We start from the raw sequence: 13,659 nt of genomic DNA, 5'->3' as shown, positions 1-13,659 counted from the left end.
TCCAGAAAATGAATATCTGCCAACAATTCTTGAAAAAAAAGTGATTTTAACAGCACGTCTCAACAGTGCCATCTTGCTTCAGAAAAACACAGCGTACTGACACGAGTTTGCTCGTGTCGCTTCTCATGTGCCCATCCGGGTACTGCAGCTCCAGACAAGCAGCTTCGAGGACTGAACACTACAGTCCTTGGTGGTCTTTATGGGTTGGCAATGTATAAATCAAGCCTGGCAGTGTTTATAAGTACAGTTTGCACATATATCCATTTTTTATATTATTTACAATTTTATGAATATTTTTTAATAAACAATAACATTGTAATTATATGCATGTATGTGTGCATATTAACACAAACCATATCAAGACGTAATGTTCATTCACAATATGTAAAGAACAACATTTTATGAAGCTGGTTAGTGTGTTAGTTAATCACACCAAAGGAACGTGACTGAGGATGAAGTGCGTCACACTAGGGCTTGACCAATCAGAACATGGTATTTAATGTGCGCAATCAACTAGGTGGAGTTTAGTCGAGCGACTGAAATGCATGACTGAAAGTCTATGGAACATTCTTCGTGGGAAAATATTTACAAGTGGACGCAACGTTGAAGGAAACAACCAAGACACGTTGAATACCTAATATGAGATCTCACTTCATGCGGGATATTGCTTTATTTTGCTACAGCTGCCTGTAACGCGGTCTAAAAGGGCTCGGGACAATATTAATATTTACATAATCGCGCTGATTTAGGGTTGGGACGTCTCCGATTTGACTTCAACTGGAAGACTGCGCGCATTGACATTTAAGTCAACTCACAGATCAACTTGCTTCACAGGCGAGATATAAAAGATGTACAGTATTGTTGATTATTTTGGGTAATTCAGAAAAACAAGTTATACAACAGGGGAAGTGTACTTTGCGTTGCGTCCTGGTCCTAAAGCCGGTCGTGTATTCGGCTGTTGCGCGGGTAACTTAACCAGCGTGCGCCCCAATGCTTCAACTGTGGTCTTGTTTCAAATCATTAATCCACATGAAGATGGAAAGTGTTTTGTTAGAGCAAGGCTAATTATTTTTTCTATAATAATTTGAACCCGCATATATAGTGACTTCATTAGATAACTTGTCGTTATTTACGCTTTTGGAAGCATTTTTTTCTTTGGAGTGTGCAGTAGAGCAACGCGAAGGAGGTCTATATCAAAGCACCCCAGCATACTACAAACGGTTGAAGGGACTTGAAGTGGAGTAATGGTGGTAAATACGGTCCACTGGTTCAGGAAGGGCTTGCGGCTCCACGACAATCCTTCACTCAGAGACTCTATCCTGGGAGCGCACACTGTCCGCTGTGTGTACATCCTCGACCCCTGGTTCGCCGGATCCTCCAACGTCGGGATCAGCAGGTGGAGGTAATGGATCGGACGCCAAATATTAGCCTATATAACATCTGTGCTGGGAATGCATTGCAAAATCTTATTTGGAGTAGTCTACTAATAATCGTCTGTTTCTAACAACAACAAAAAAATTGCTAACACTTTACATTAAGGTCCCATTCGTTCACGTTAGTTAATGCATTATTAGTAAAAAAAAATGCAACTGTTCATTGTCAGATAGGTCCATTAAATATTAAGTTTTCATTTTAACAATATATTAGTAAATTTTGAAATTAACATGAACTAAAAGTGATAAATGCTTTATATTCTCATTGTTAGTTCATGTTAACTAATGGAGTTAACTAATTTTAATAAATGAAAACTTATTTTAAAGTGTTACCATTCTATTCTACTGTGATCTATCCATTCTATTATGATTGTTCTATTATTCTATTGATTATTGTCTATTCTACTCTTATTTCTCATCTAATCTATCATAATAGATTAAATCCAGTTTTATGTTTTTGTATGCTATTCTATTTAGTTTCATTCAGCATTTTCTCATTTGTTCTATTAATCTAGGCTATTTAATCTGCAACTATTCTACTACTCTATTCTGTTACAATGACATTGCTGCAATGATGTAACGTGATCAAAATGCTTTATCAAAATGCTTTTGCATAATACAGCAGAAACTCAGTTAGTTTACATATGCATTTCAAATAATATTTGACAAATAATACAACTCCTAAAGGTAAACTGCTTCCTGTATAGTAATAACAAAACATATTGGACTTATAGACTTTCTTTTAGTGATGCTTGGCAATTTATCAGTGGTAAATTAGTGGATTTATAGACTGGTTATAGATCAAATGAATGACTGATTGCAGCCAGTGCATCTTTTTGCCATAGAGAATGTATTATTATGTTATAGTATCTGAATTACTAAAGAGAAACTTGTAACTAGTTGAGTCTACTGACTGGTTGAGCAAGGTCCTATCGACAGATTGCAGCTTGTCCATCAGTGGGAGGGCACTTCTGAATAGGTTTCTGAATGATATTTTAATAAAACACTAACTTAAACCAAGTCAAGGTTTATATGTAAGGTTATTTTAGTTTTCAAAGTGGAGCCAAACATTTCTTAATATGTGTTCATAAACTTTTTCTGAGCCCATTTCCCAGTGAGGTCACACACAGGAAATAAGATAAAAACTCAACCGAGTTGCTGCTAAACGCTCAGCACATGGAGGTTTATTTTTTGGCCATGGACAGATTATTGAAATTGTATTCAAGTAATATTAAAATCTATTTTTTTAAAGATTATATTATTAAAGAAGAGATTTTCACTTTATATGCATAGAATTTGCATATATAAAAAGCTAGACAAATGCATTAGTTACAGAGTCTGTTTTGTGTTCTTAACTACAAGCAGTATTACATAACACAGACCCTTGCATCAGTCTTCCACACCCATGCTTGCATGCTATACATCTCTTAAACTTAAAGCAGGGATAGTTTATCCATACACAAATATGTGTCTTATTTACTCACCCTCACGTCATTCCAAACATTTTGACTTTCCAACACAGAGCACGAGGGAGTTCTTGCACTCTTCCATGAAATAAAAGTAGATGGGAACTTGAGCCTGTAAGCTGCAAAAAGGACAAAAAAAGTATCACTATATTTAAGTCTTATATAGATTTGAGTGATGAACAGACTGAAATATATTATATACACTCAAAATCTTGCTTGATTGTATGGAAAAGACCAGCGTGGACAGTCTGTAAATATATCCTTTTGTGATTCAAGTTAAAAAAGTAAGTCATATGGGTGTTTAACAACTGTTGTATTAAAAAGCTTTTTACACCTTGTGATATATATCCAATTACCGTAGCATGTGGTGTGTGAGCATGTGTCCATTTCTATAAATGTATTTTGGCACACACTCGACTACTGGACGACACAGATGATCTGATTGAACGCTGTGTGATGATGTAACCCGCCTTCATCCGCCCTCTTGTGTCTCCATTGTGTTAGGAAAAGGGGTCAGTGTGTTATAAAGGGTGATCATAATGACTACTACAAAATGCATAGTAACGTGCTCAGCTGTGGTGACCCACTTTATTCACCATGGAATCAAATTAAACTCTGGTAGTACCCACCTATTTTACATAAACTGGGAAAGATGGATGGTAAAATTGACAAGATGTAGTTTTTTTTATGCTTGCTTGGTTCCTCAAGGTGCATTTATCTCTTACTGGCTCTGTAAAATCAGTCTAGGGACAAGTGAATGAAGTCAGAATAATTATGCTTTGGTAAACTGACTAGTAGATTTTGGAAAAAATTAAATTTGTAGTGCACAACTATAAAACTGACTGCTAACATACACCACAAACTTGATACACTTTGATTTCACATTTGAACTTGATGCTATCTCTGCAATCGTTACAACAACAAAGCAGCTTGTCGTATAATATGATACTGTGGTGTTCTGTCTGACCCGGGAGACAACCGTCTTTGATTCCAATCATACGGCTGTGAGTCAATGACAAAGAGAGGGAGGCTATGGCTTAGACAGGGACTTACACATTATCGCTGACTGCTGTGTAGAGGACAACATTTCCTGTGAGCAGATGCAGAGCAGGCAGGATCGTACAAAAGTACGGAAATAAAAGGACAGATGTTTTGCTGCAGCATGAATCATCTGTAAACATGGATATACAGTGAGATCCAAAACTGAGAGAAAACGTGGGATCTTTTTCCATGTCAGGATTTCGAAAACTTTAAAAATGTTAAATGATGCAAGAAGAAACAGATTCGAAACTATTTCTAAACTTCTGGTCCCGACTGTATTAGTTGAGCTGGTCACAGGTTTTTTATCAGCCATCTAATCACAGCTGTTTTTAATCTGAACTATTAACGTTTGTATTGTGTACATCCTGCTACATGTGGACTGCATTAGGTGTTTTTTTTAAATTTGTCAAAAGATTAGTTGGGTTTTTCTGAAAAAAATTAATACTTTTATTCAGCAAGGATGCACTATATTAATCAGAAGTGACGGTAAAGACGTTAACAGTTTTACTATATATTTCTTATGTCAAATGAATGCTTTTATTTTGTTTATCAAAGAATCCTGAAAAAAATATCTTTATTTCCACAAACAAATTAAGCAGCTCAACTATTTTTAACATTGATAATACTAAGAAATGTTTCTTGAGCTACAAATAGCGATTTATTTCTAGTGTAGTGTGACACTAAACAGGAGTAATGGCTGCTGAAAATTCAGCTTTGGCATTACAAGAATAATGCCACATTTTAAAATGTAGTGAAATAGAAATTCAGAAATTGTAATAATATTTAACAATACTACTTTTTCAACTGTATTTTTGATCAAATACATGATGTTTCCTCCACAAAGAGATGAAACCTGTGTAGATTATACTGCATTACATTATTACAGGCAGTATCAATATACTGGTCTCAACCAATAAGCTGTCTTTTTTTCTTGCTGACTAATAAGTTTGTTTGATTTTGTTGTGTTACTTCAGAATACTAATGAATATCTCGTTGACAAAATACAGAATTCTCCCAGAATTTCACTCGTATTGGAAAAATAATGAAAAAGTCCATAAATGTGAATGGTGCTTACCCATGTAAACCTGCCATGATATTAAGGAGTCACCAGAATGTGTTTCCTAGATTTATCCCAAGTCAAAAAACATCCCATGCCAGAGTCTTTGATATGTAGATCCCTCTTACTCCGTTCATTCATCTTGCTTTTGTTTTGTTCATTTTTATCAGAGAACCATGATGAATCATTCTCAAACAGACCGTAATCAATGTGACAAATAAATATTTGACTGGTCACTCTGTAGAGCATCAGGCCACTTTCTTTAGCATCGTATGGTTATTTTACAGTCCAGACAGAAACATGACTATCATATGTCAAATGGATTATGGATTTTGTACTAAAGATTATGCAAAACCCTCTTGCCAAGACACATTAAGCTAATGTCTGAACTAAGACCTAAACAGGAATCCTTTTGTCTGACAGTGATAACACCGTAGTTTTAGAGAGCTTTCATTTGAGATCAAGTATAGTTTGGCCAGGATTATACGAGGTTGTCTAGGGGTTGAGGAGAGTTTAGCTTTGGAGAATGGAGTTTTTCACTTACTCAGCTCTTGAAGTCATGTGAGATCCTGCAGACAACAGGAACTGGGTTTCTGGGTCAATAACATACTGCATCATGGCCAAGTGCTCTTCATTTCGTTGTTGCTAGCTATTTTAAAAGATCCATTGGGTTTCCTGCACCACTTTTCAACAGCACTACACCAGAAATAAAATGTTCTGTACATTGTGTGAACAAATTGCTCACATGCCGTGGTTCTTTTTAATAACCCAATTTACCAACGGAAGAATAAGACTGAAATACATCTGAACATTTAGACAACTCACTACTTCACTGAATCAACATAAAATACAATTATTCAGTGTATCACAATTGTCATCGTTAAATTCCCACCCAGTGCTTCAAAAATTAATCAATCAGTCAATATTAATGCTTGCAATTGCAATATAAAAACTTTGGCAGATAACTCCACACTAATAATAGGACATGAAAGATACCTCAAACAGTGCAACACTTACACTGAAGGAAGGAGCAAAGTCATATCTGAGAGAGACTCGGCTGGCCTCTTTTGACTTGAACTAGTAAGCAACCACCCAAACCATTCCATTAACCACATATTAACACATTAAAACCCCCTCACAACACATTAGTTGCAACCTTAGTAGTATTAGTAGTATCTTGGCCCCACGACCACCCGCATTATTCTGGTTGTGAATTTAATACAGGACTGCACCATTCATAGTTTATTCAATAAATGTTCCTGTAGCTCAACTGATAAAACATGGTGCAAGCAATGCCAAGGATAAATAATTGTAAATGTAATGTCTTATTTACAAGATACAGGGTTGAGGATGAAATAACATTGGATTCAGTTTTGTACAGCAGAACAGTGAATTCAAGGTCATTGGAGTGCAGCTCTTGAATGATGAAATGAGTGTCTGTACACTGACAGCTATATAAGGGCGGCAACCTGTTTTAATGGCAGCTCTGTGCATAATAATCATATAAATTTTCAGTTTGCCGTTTCTTTCTCTGGAAGCATGGCTGTGTAAGTCATAATCATGGCAATAGTGCCAAACTGAGTTCTGTATTTCCTAAGTTTTGCCCCTATTTTGCAAAGCAGGAATGTAGTTATTAATCAGTTATCATCGTAATATAAGATTTATCATATGTGACCCTGGACCACAAAAGCAGTCATAAGTAGCACGGGTATATTTGTATCCATAGCCAACAATATGTATGTATATATATAGTATGGGTCAAAATTATCGATTTTTCGTTAATGCCAAGAATCATTAGGATATTAAGTACAGATCATGTTCCATTAAGATATTTTGTAAATTTCCTACCGTAAATATATCAAAATTTAATTTTTGATATTTGTGGGGGGTTTTGCGATTTTATTGCAATTTTCTCAATATTTAGATTTTTTTTTTACACCCTCAGATTACAGATTTTCAAATAGTTGTATCTCAGCCAAATGTTGTCCTATACTAACATGTATTATGTATTTAGCTTTCAGATTATGTATAAATTTACCCCTATGACTGGTTTTGTGGTCCAGGGTCACACACACAATCACACACCCATTAATAAAAGAAAATTATTTTTCAATAAAAGCAACATTGAAATGTTTAATTCTGAGTTTGAGTGTTTATTAAAAAAAAATATCACAGAAAATTAGATTTCGTCATAATTGTTGTCAAAAAATGGATAAAACATTGGGAAAATGGGTGAAACCTTTTGCAATACATTGTAGCTTCAGCAAGTAATAATCTATAATTACAGCAGTTCTGTCAGCAGATAGTTTCTATTTTTACCCTCCACCTGTTTGATGCCTTGCCCTCTTTGAAATGATTTACAGTTCAATATATTCTGTTGCACAGTGCAATAGCTATTGTGAATATAACTGCCTTCTTATATGTGGCTATAAATACCTTTCATGTCTCTTGTTGCTCAGGTTTTTACTGCAATGTTTGGAAGACTTGGATGCCAGCCTCCGCAAACTCAACTCACGACTCTTCGTTATCCGTGGTCAACCCACTGATGTCTTCCCCAGGCTCTTTAAGGTTTCAGTTGACTGAATTGTTACATTTTAGTACAGTAATAATCTTGCGCCAGGATAACATTTCTGATTTATGAAATATGCTGGATTAGAAATAACAAAAAATCTCATTTTGGCTCTCTCTTTCACTATTGTGTGTCTGTGGGTGAATATTTTACATCCCCTAATAGTATGATTTTGTAATGCATCCAGGAGTGGAACATTACTCGTCTGTCCTACGAGTACGACTCTGAGCCATTTGGAAAGGAGCGAGATGCAGCCATCAAGAAGCTGGCCAATGAGGCAGGCGTGGAGGTGATAGTTCGCATCTCTCACACGCTCTACGATCTGGACAAGTGAGTACTTCTAAATTTGATGTAACTGACCTTCTGCTAAGCTCTGCCCCCTTGAAAACCACTGCTCACTTTATAGCACTTTCTTAAATCATTATACAAATTTAAAACATTAATTTACCTTGGAGCAAATGTAGGTGTTCTTAATAAAAATATTATCAAGGTGTGTCAAACAATTTGTTAACAGGATAAAAACTTTGTTTATGTATGTACTGTGTATGTATAAGTCCCTCTGCAGTAACGTTTTATCGTATTTTCAATTCTGTCTGAACTCAAATCCTGTTCAAACACACAGGACTACCAGAGACTGACATTAGAAAGATTAGAAAGCTTGTCTGATATGGCAGATGGCAACAGTTGGCCAGTAACATTTTTAAGGCAGAGTCAACTGTAATTGAGATTCTTTTTCTTACTCATTGTCGTCTCTCAGGATCATCGAGCTGAATGGAGGCCAGTGTCCGCTCACGTACAAGCGCTTCCAGACCCTCATCAGCAAGATGGAGGCGGTGGAGACCCCGACAGAGACCACAACAGCAGAAGTCATGGGGCCGTGCACCACGCCGGTCTCTGAAGACCATGATGAGAAGTTCGGGGTTCCTTCTTTGGAAGAGCTAGGTCAGTCTTCTATCTTTTAAAAAAATTGCTTCAAACTAATGTGTAGAGTAAAAATGTGAAGGATAATTAACTACTCACCAATATGAAATATATAATCCTTAAACATCATGGGAATCAGTCAAGCTGTCTTTATGTTTAAAAGCTTCACTGTAAAAAGGGTAACTGTTGATGCTTTTCCTGGAACAGGCTTTGACACAGAAGGTCTGTCCTCAGCTGTGTGGCCTGGAGGAGAAACAGAGGCCCTCACTCGTCTGGAGAGGCACCTGGAGAGAAAGGTTGGAGACACTTTATAAATCACACATGTATAGCCGTAGGATTGAAATGTTATAAATATAACAAACTATATAAATTCAGAAATCCAATTTTTCTTGAAAACAATTAAATTTCGTTAGTTGTTAATAATCTGACCCATTTTAATGGATGCTTTCGAGATTATCATAAAAAATCCTCACCATCTACAGTAACATTCAATTTTTTTTATTTTATTAATTTTTTAAAAGAAATTAATACTTTTATTCAGCCAGGATACATTAAATTGATCAAAAGTGACAGTAAATAGAACAATAGTACTGATTTTAATGTATTTTTACTACATTTTCAACAAATCACAGAAAACGAAATCTAAAGTTTGTAAGACAAACTGGCCACTGGCCATCCTTATTGATGAGCGCAGTAAATTAATGATTCTTTCATAACAACCTTTTTTGTTCTAGGCTTGGGTGGCCAACTTTGAGCGTCCAAGAATGAATGCCAATTCGCTGTTGGCCAGTCCCACTGGCCTCAGTCCATATTTAAGATTCGGCTGCCTCTCCTGTCGACTCTTCTACTTCAAACTCACAGACCTCTACAGAAAGGTCAGCATGTTATCATATCTGTATGTCACTGTACTTCAAATGATCTTGCTAATGTTAAACGGACTCAGGAAACACGCAGAGAGTTAGCTGAATTATAACTTTTTCCCCACAGGTCAAAAAGAACAGCTCACCTCCTCTGTCCCTCTATGGCCAATTACTGTGGCGCGAATTCTTCTACACGGCTGCCACCAACAACCCACGCTTTGACAAGATGGAAGGCAATCCTATTTGCGTGCAGATCCCGTGGGACAAAAACCCAGAGGCTTTGGCCAAGTGGGCTGAGGGCAGGACAGGTTTCCCCTGGATCGATGCCATCATGACCCAACTGAGACAAGAGGGCTGGATCCACCATCTGGCCCGACATGCAGTCGCTTGTTTCCTCACCCGCGGAGACCTGTGGATCAGCTGGGAGGAGGGCATGAAGGTACGAAGAGCTCATGATTGTGATTTTACTAATATGACAGACCTTCAGTGGCAGCACTCACATGCATGTGTCTTCACAGGTTTTCGAGGAGCTGTTGCTGGATGCAGACTGGAGTGTGAATGCAGGAAGCTGGATGTGGCTGTCCTGTAGCTCCTTCTTCCAGCAGTTTTTCCACTGCTACTGTCCAGTGGGCTTCGGCCGCCGTACCGACCCCAACGGAGACTACATACGGTGAGTTAGAAATGTACAGTGAAAACAAGAACAATTAAATAGTGATTAAAAAATATCAAAAAATTAAAAAAAAAAAAAAACATTTTTTACATGCATTAGAATATGTTCTGTTTAATTTTATTTTTTCTGAGCAAAAAATTATCATTATCATACATATTTACCATGATTTACAGAAGACACCCATAATGTCATTCAATGTAACAATAGTCCAAATACCAAAAAATCTTATTAGGCATATTTAGAACAAGAATCATTAGATGACATTAAAACAAGGATCACAGTGCAGCCCCCCAAAAACGAATCCATTGTAATTTTAAATCATTACCCCTATCCTTCAAACCACTAGGTTTTACCAATTTATCAGCAAGACGTTTTTAATCATTTAAAATATATATTAAAAAAAATCTAGTATGCTCACTTTTCCTTTATATATTTTAAGAAGTACAGATTAGAATAATTATGTTGTTTCATTTTACATAAATATATCTGATATGCTGAATGAAGATGGAACATTACACCCATATTTTACCAAAAGTTAATTGAGACATTAAAGTACACATTTGACTTCTATATACTTCTTTCTATATATCTAATCACTTTTATAAATGTAATTTGATGTGGACACCAAATCTCGACTTTGACTCGTATATATAAAATCTACTCTCTTTTATCTGTTGAAGGCGATATTTGCCAGTGTTAAGGGGTTTCCCAGCCAAGTATATCTACGAACCCTGGAATGCTCCTGAAAGCGTCCAGAAAGCAGCCAAATGTATAATTGGTGTACACTACCCCAAACCCATGGTGCATCACGCCGAGGCAAGCCGCCTCAACATAGAGCGTATGAAACAGATCTACCAGCAACTGTCCTGCTACCGTGGCCTGGGTAAGTCAAAAAAAAGGGAAAAGAAAATGCCACACTAACCCATACATCACTCTCTGAATATGTTGCCTGGAACATTTCTTGACAGCGAGACTTATACCTACAAAAACCTAATGATGTAAATCTGATTAATCCTTATAAATGTATAGGCTTCTGGATATTGAGGGCTGATTTTTGAAAGGAGTATTGTAAATTGTGTATGACTGGATGCCTGGATTAAAAATAGTCGAGAATCTGAATGGAACAAGTTTGTGTTCTTCTCTGACTGATGCCTCTCTCCCTACAGGACTGCTGGCAATGGTGCCATCCAACCCTAATTGCAATAGTGAGAATTCCACAACCATAATGGGATTCCAAACAGGAGATGTGACCAAGGAAGTCAATGCACCTTCAGGTTTGGACACTCCCTAACTTCCCTATATTTTATACATGCTACTCTGTATTAGGCATGTCTGCTCATTTTAATTTCAATCAAAAAATGAAAAATTAAACTGTGAATTAACTAATTATAACATACACACTACTATATCTGATAGATTTTCTTTAATTCATCTCAGGCTATTCTCAAGGTGAATGGCATGGCAGAACGATGGTTTACTCACAAGGAGAGCTCCAAACAAGCAGCAGCATGCCACCTCAAGGTATAAATGCTATGCCAATGACACAACAATCAATTATCAACAATCTATCATTAAATCTCAGCAGTATTTCCATTTATTATGCAAAACATTACATGATTGTTTATCTCGCAGGTTTTGCAGGCAACACTAGTAGCACAATGTGCTACAGGCAAGAATCACAGCAGATATCTGGTCCTGCTGTACAGCCAGGTAATGACCTCCACATTTAACCAGAGGGCAGTCTAATGTCATACAGATTTTACAGTCAGTGTTATAATTTTTAAATGTCATTGTCAGGACGAGGGCTACACAGCAGCACCTTTCAGACATCTGGAAAACGACACAGCGAGGAGTCTGGTCCTGCCACAGGCTCAAAAGTCCAGAGGCAGTGCAGCTCTTAAACATCAGGTCTGTCACTAGTTGTCTATATTTGAATTTTTTTTTTTTTTTTTTTTACTTTTCTGAGAAAAATAAAAGAAAAAAAAACCCAGAAAATACAGGAAAAACAGCAAGATTGTGAAATATTATTGCAATATAAAATAATGATTTTCTATTTTAAATACTTTATTATCGATGTTGAAAACGGTAACAATAATATCACAATATCTGTAACAATATACACTATTGGTCAAACGGTTGGGGTCTATCATTTTTTTTTCTAGCCTTTTTTTTTTTTAAAGAAATGAATACTAAGGGTGTGATAAATTGATAAAAAGTGATAGTAAGACATATATTGTTGAAAAAACATTTCTATTTTGAATAAACGCTGTTCTGTTTAACTTTTTGTTCATCATATAAAGTAACACAGGCTCCAAAAAATATTAAGCAGCACAACTGTTTCCAACATTGATAATAATTTAGCATATTAGAGTTATTTCTGAAGGATCATATGAGTAATGGCTGATGAAAATTCAAAATTATATTTTACAGTATATTAAAATAGCAAACCATTATTTTCAATTGAAATAAAAAAAATTATAATTGTACACTTCCACTGAATTTATAAAACATAATTATAAAATTACAAAAAAATAATAAATAAATACAAATAAAAAATTATTAAAATAACCTTTTTTTCAAGTGTTTTTGTTTTTCTTTCTGTCACAATCTTATACTTCATGAAGCATCATTTGCATTTTCTTGTCTTTTTCAGAAATGGTCGACGTAAAGCGGTCAGCACAACTTCGCGGAGGCCAGATTTTTTTTGTTCGCACCTTTTTTCGAGTTGTTACGTTTTGCATTTTTACAGAGCAAACCAAAATCCCACTGACGGGAGCGATTGAAGGAAGTGCATGATTCTCTCTATAAGCACATCAACACATAGCACTTCGAAACAATCAGACTGTACATTATCACAGGGACTTCACCCAAGCGGTCACCAACATCCTGACAACATTGGAATTACGTTGCGGCTCTGTGATCTGCACAGCTGCAATGTTCTGTCAACGTTGCGTTCATGTTTGTACTGTTTGGGGACTAAATTTTTGTGTATATAAGGATTTGACAAATACTCGCATACAAAATGTAAATATTTAATATTGTATGTGCTTTCTCTATTTCATGTAGTCATAGACCCATTGATATATTTTTGATATAAAGAATTATTGTGGCTCAATTTAAAAGTATGTGTAGACTGTCCATGCAGTACACTACTAAGCCTATCCTCAGGCCGCTTGCTTGCCCTCTTTCTCTCTCTGTCTCTACCACAGATGTTTTCAGACCGACATCTGTCTTGTACACCTTCTCAGTCCCCGTTTACGCCTGGGTGTCCCTCCATTGCTGTAAACTGTGTGAAGCTATAATTCACTGTGTTTCTCATCCTCTCACATTGTGCTTGTTTAATAAAGTGTAAATGTAAATGTTGTCTCGCTCATTTACTTACATGATGCTGTTCTGTCACGCAGTCTGCTGAAATATTTTCTGTGACTAATGCCGATTCCACTAAACAGCATAGCTGTACATAAACAAATAAATATATAAATCAATTATATATATATATATTTCTAGAAATATAAAAATAAATAATTTTACATAATTTATAATATATTTATTATTTTGAAACCAAGCAGCATCTACAAGCAGATAGTGCTAAACATTTTCTGAAAACTAACCCTCCTTAACTTTTTTGCAAATATGAGGTTA

At 36.1% G+C, this 13,659-nt stretch overlaps 1 protein-coding gene across 1 annotated transcript; it reads left to right on the top strand.

Annotated features, from left to right (window-relative positions):
- The first annotated feature begins 516 nt into the window (after positions 1 to 516).
- On the top strand, positions 517 to 13,379 carry LOC306858262 (cryptochrome-1-like). Its single transcript, XM_079398701.1, has 14 exons — positions 517 to 1,402; positions 7,457 to 7,565; positions 7,754 to 7,896; positions 8,324 to 8,508; positions 8,695 to 8,783; positions 9,222 to 9,362; positions 9,475 to 9,786; positions 9,866 to 10,017; positions 10,698 to 10,900; positions 11,184 to 11,291; positions 11,455 to 11,538; positions 11,650 to 11,727; positions 11,815 to 11,925; positions 12,671 to 13,379. Exons 1-13 carry the CDS (start codon positions 1,245 to 1,247, stop codon positions 11,916 to 11,918), a joined length of 1,866 nt encoding a protein of 621 aa, XP_079254827.1. The 5' UTR covers positions 517 to 1,244; the 3' UTR covers positions 11,919 to 11,925; positions 12,671 to 13,379.
- The last annotated feature ends 280 nt before the right edge of the window (positions 13,380 to 13,659 follow it).

This window comes from Barbus barbus (genome assembly GCF_936440315.1).
Source record: "Barbus barbus genome assembly, chromosome: 39".
In the NCBI taxonomy this organism is placed as follows: Eukaryota; Metazoa; Chordata; class Actinopteri; order Cypriniformes; family Cyprinidae; genus Barbus; species Barbus barbus.
This window is presented reverse-complemented; position numbering and strand designations above follow the sequence as displayed.

Coding starts and splice junctions, on each gene's coding strand:
- LOC306858262 (XM_079398701.1), top strand. CDS start 1,245: ATGGTGGTAAATACGGTCCACTGGTTCAGGAAGGGCTTGCGGCTCCAC. Junction 7,566..7,753: donor TCTTCCCCAGGCTCTTTAAG/GTTTCAGTTGAC, acceptor TAATGCATCCAG/GAGTGGAACATTACTCGTCT. Junction 11,539..11,649: donor CAGCAGCATGCCACCTCAAG/GTATAAATGCTA, acceptor TTTATCTCGCAG/GTTTTGCAGGCAACACTAGT.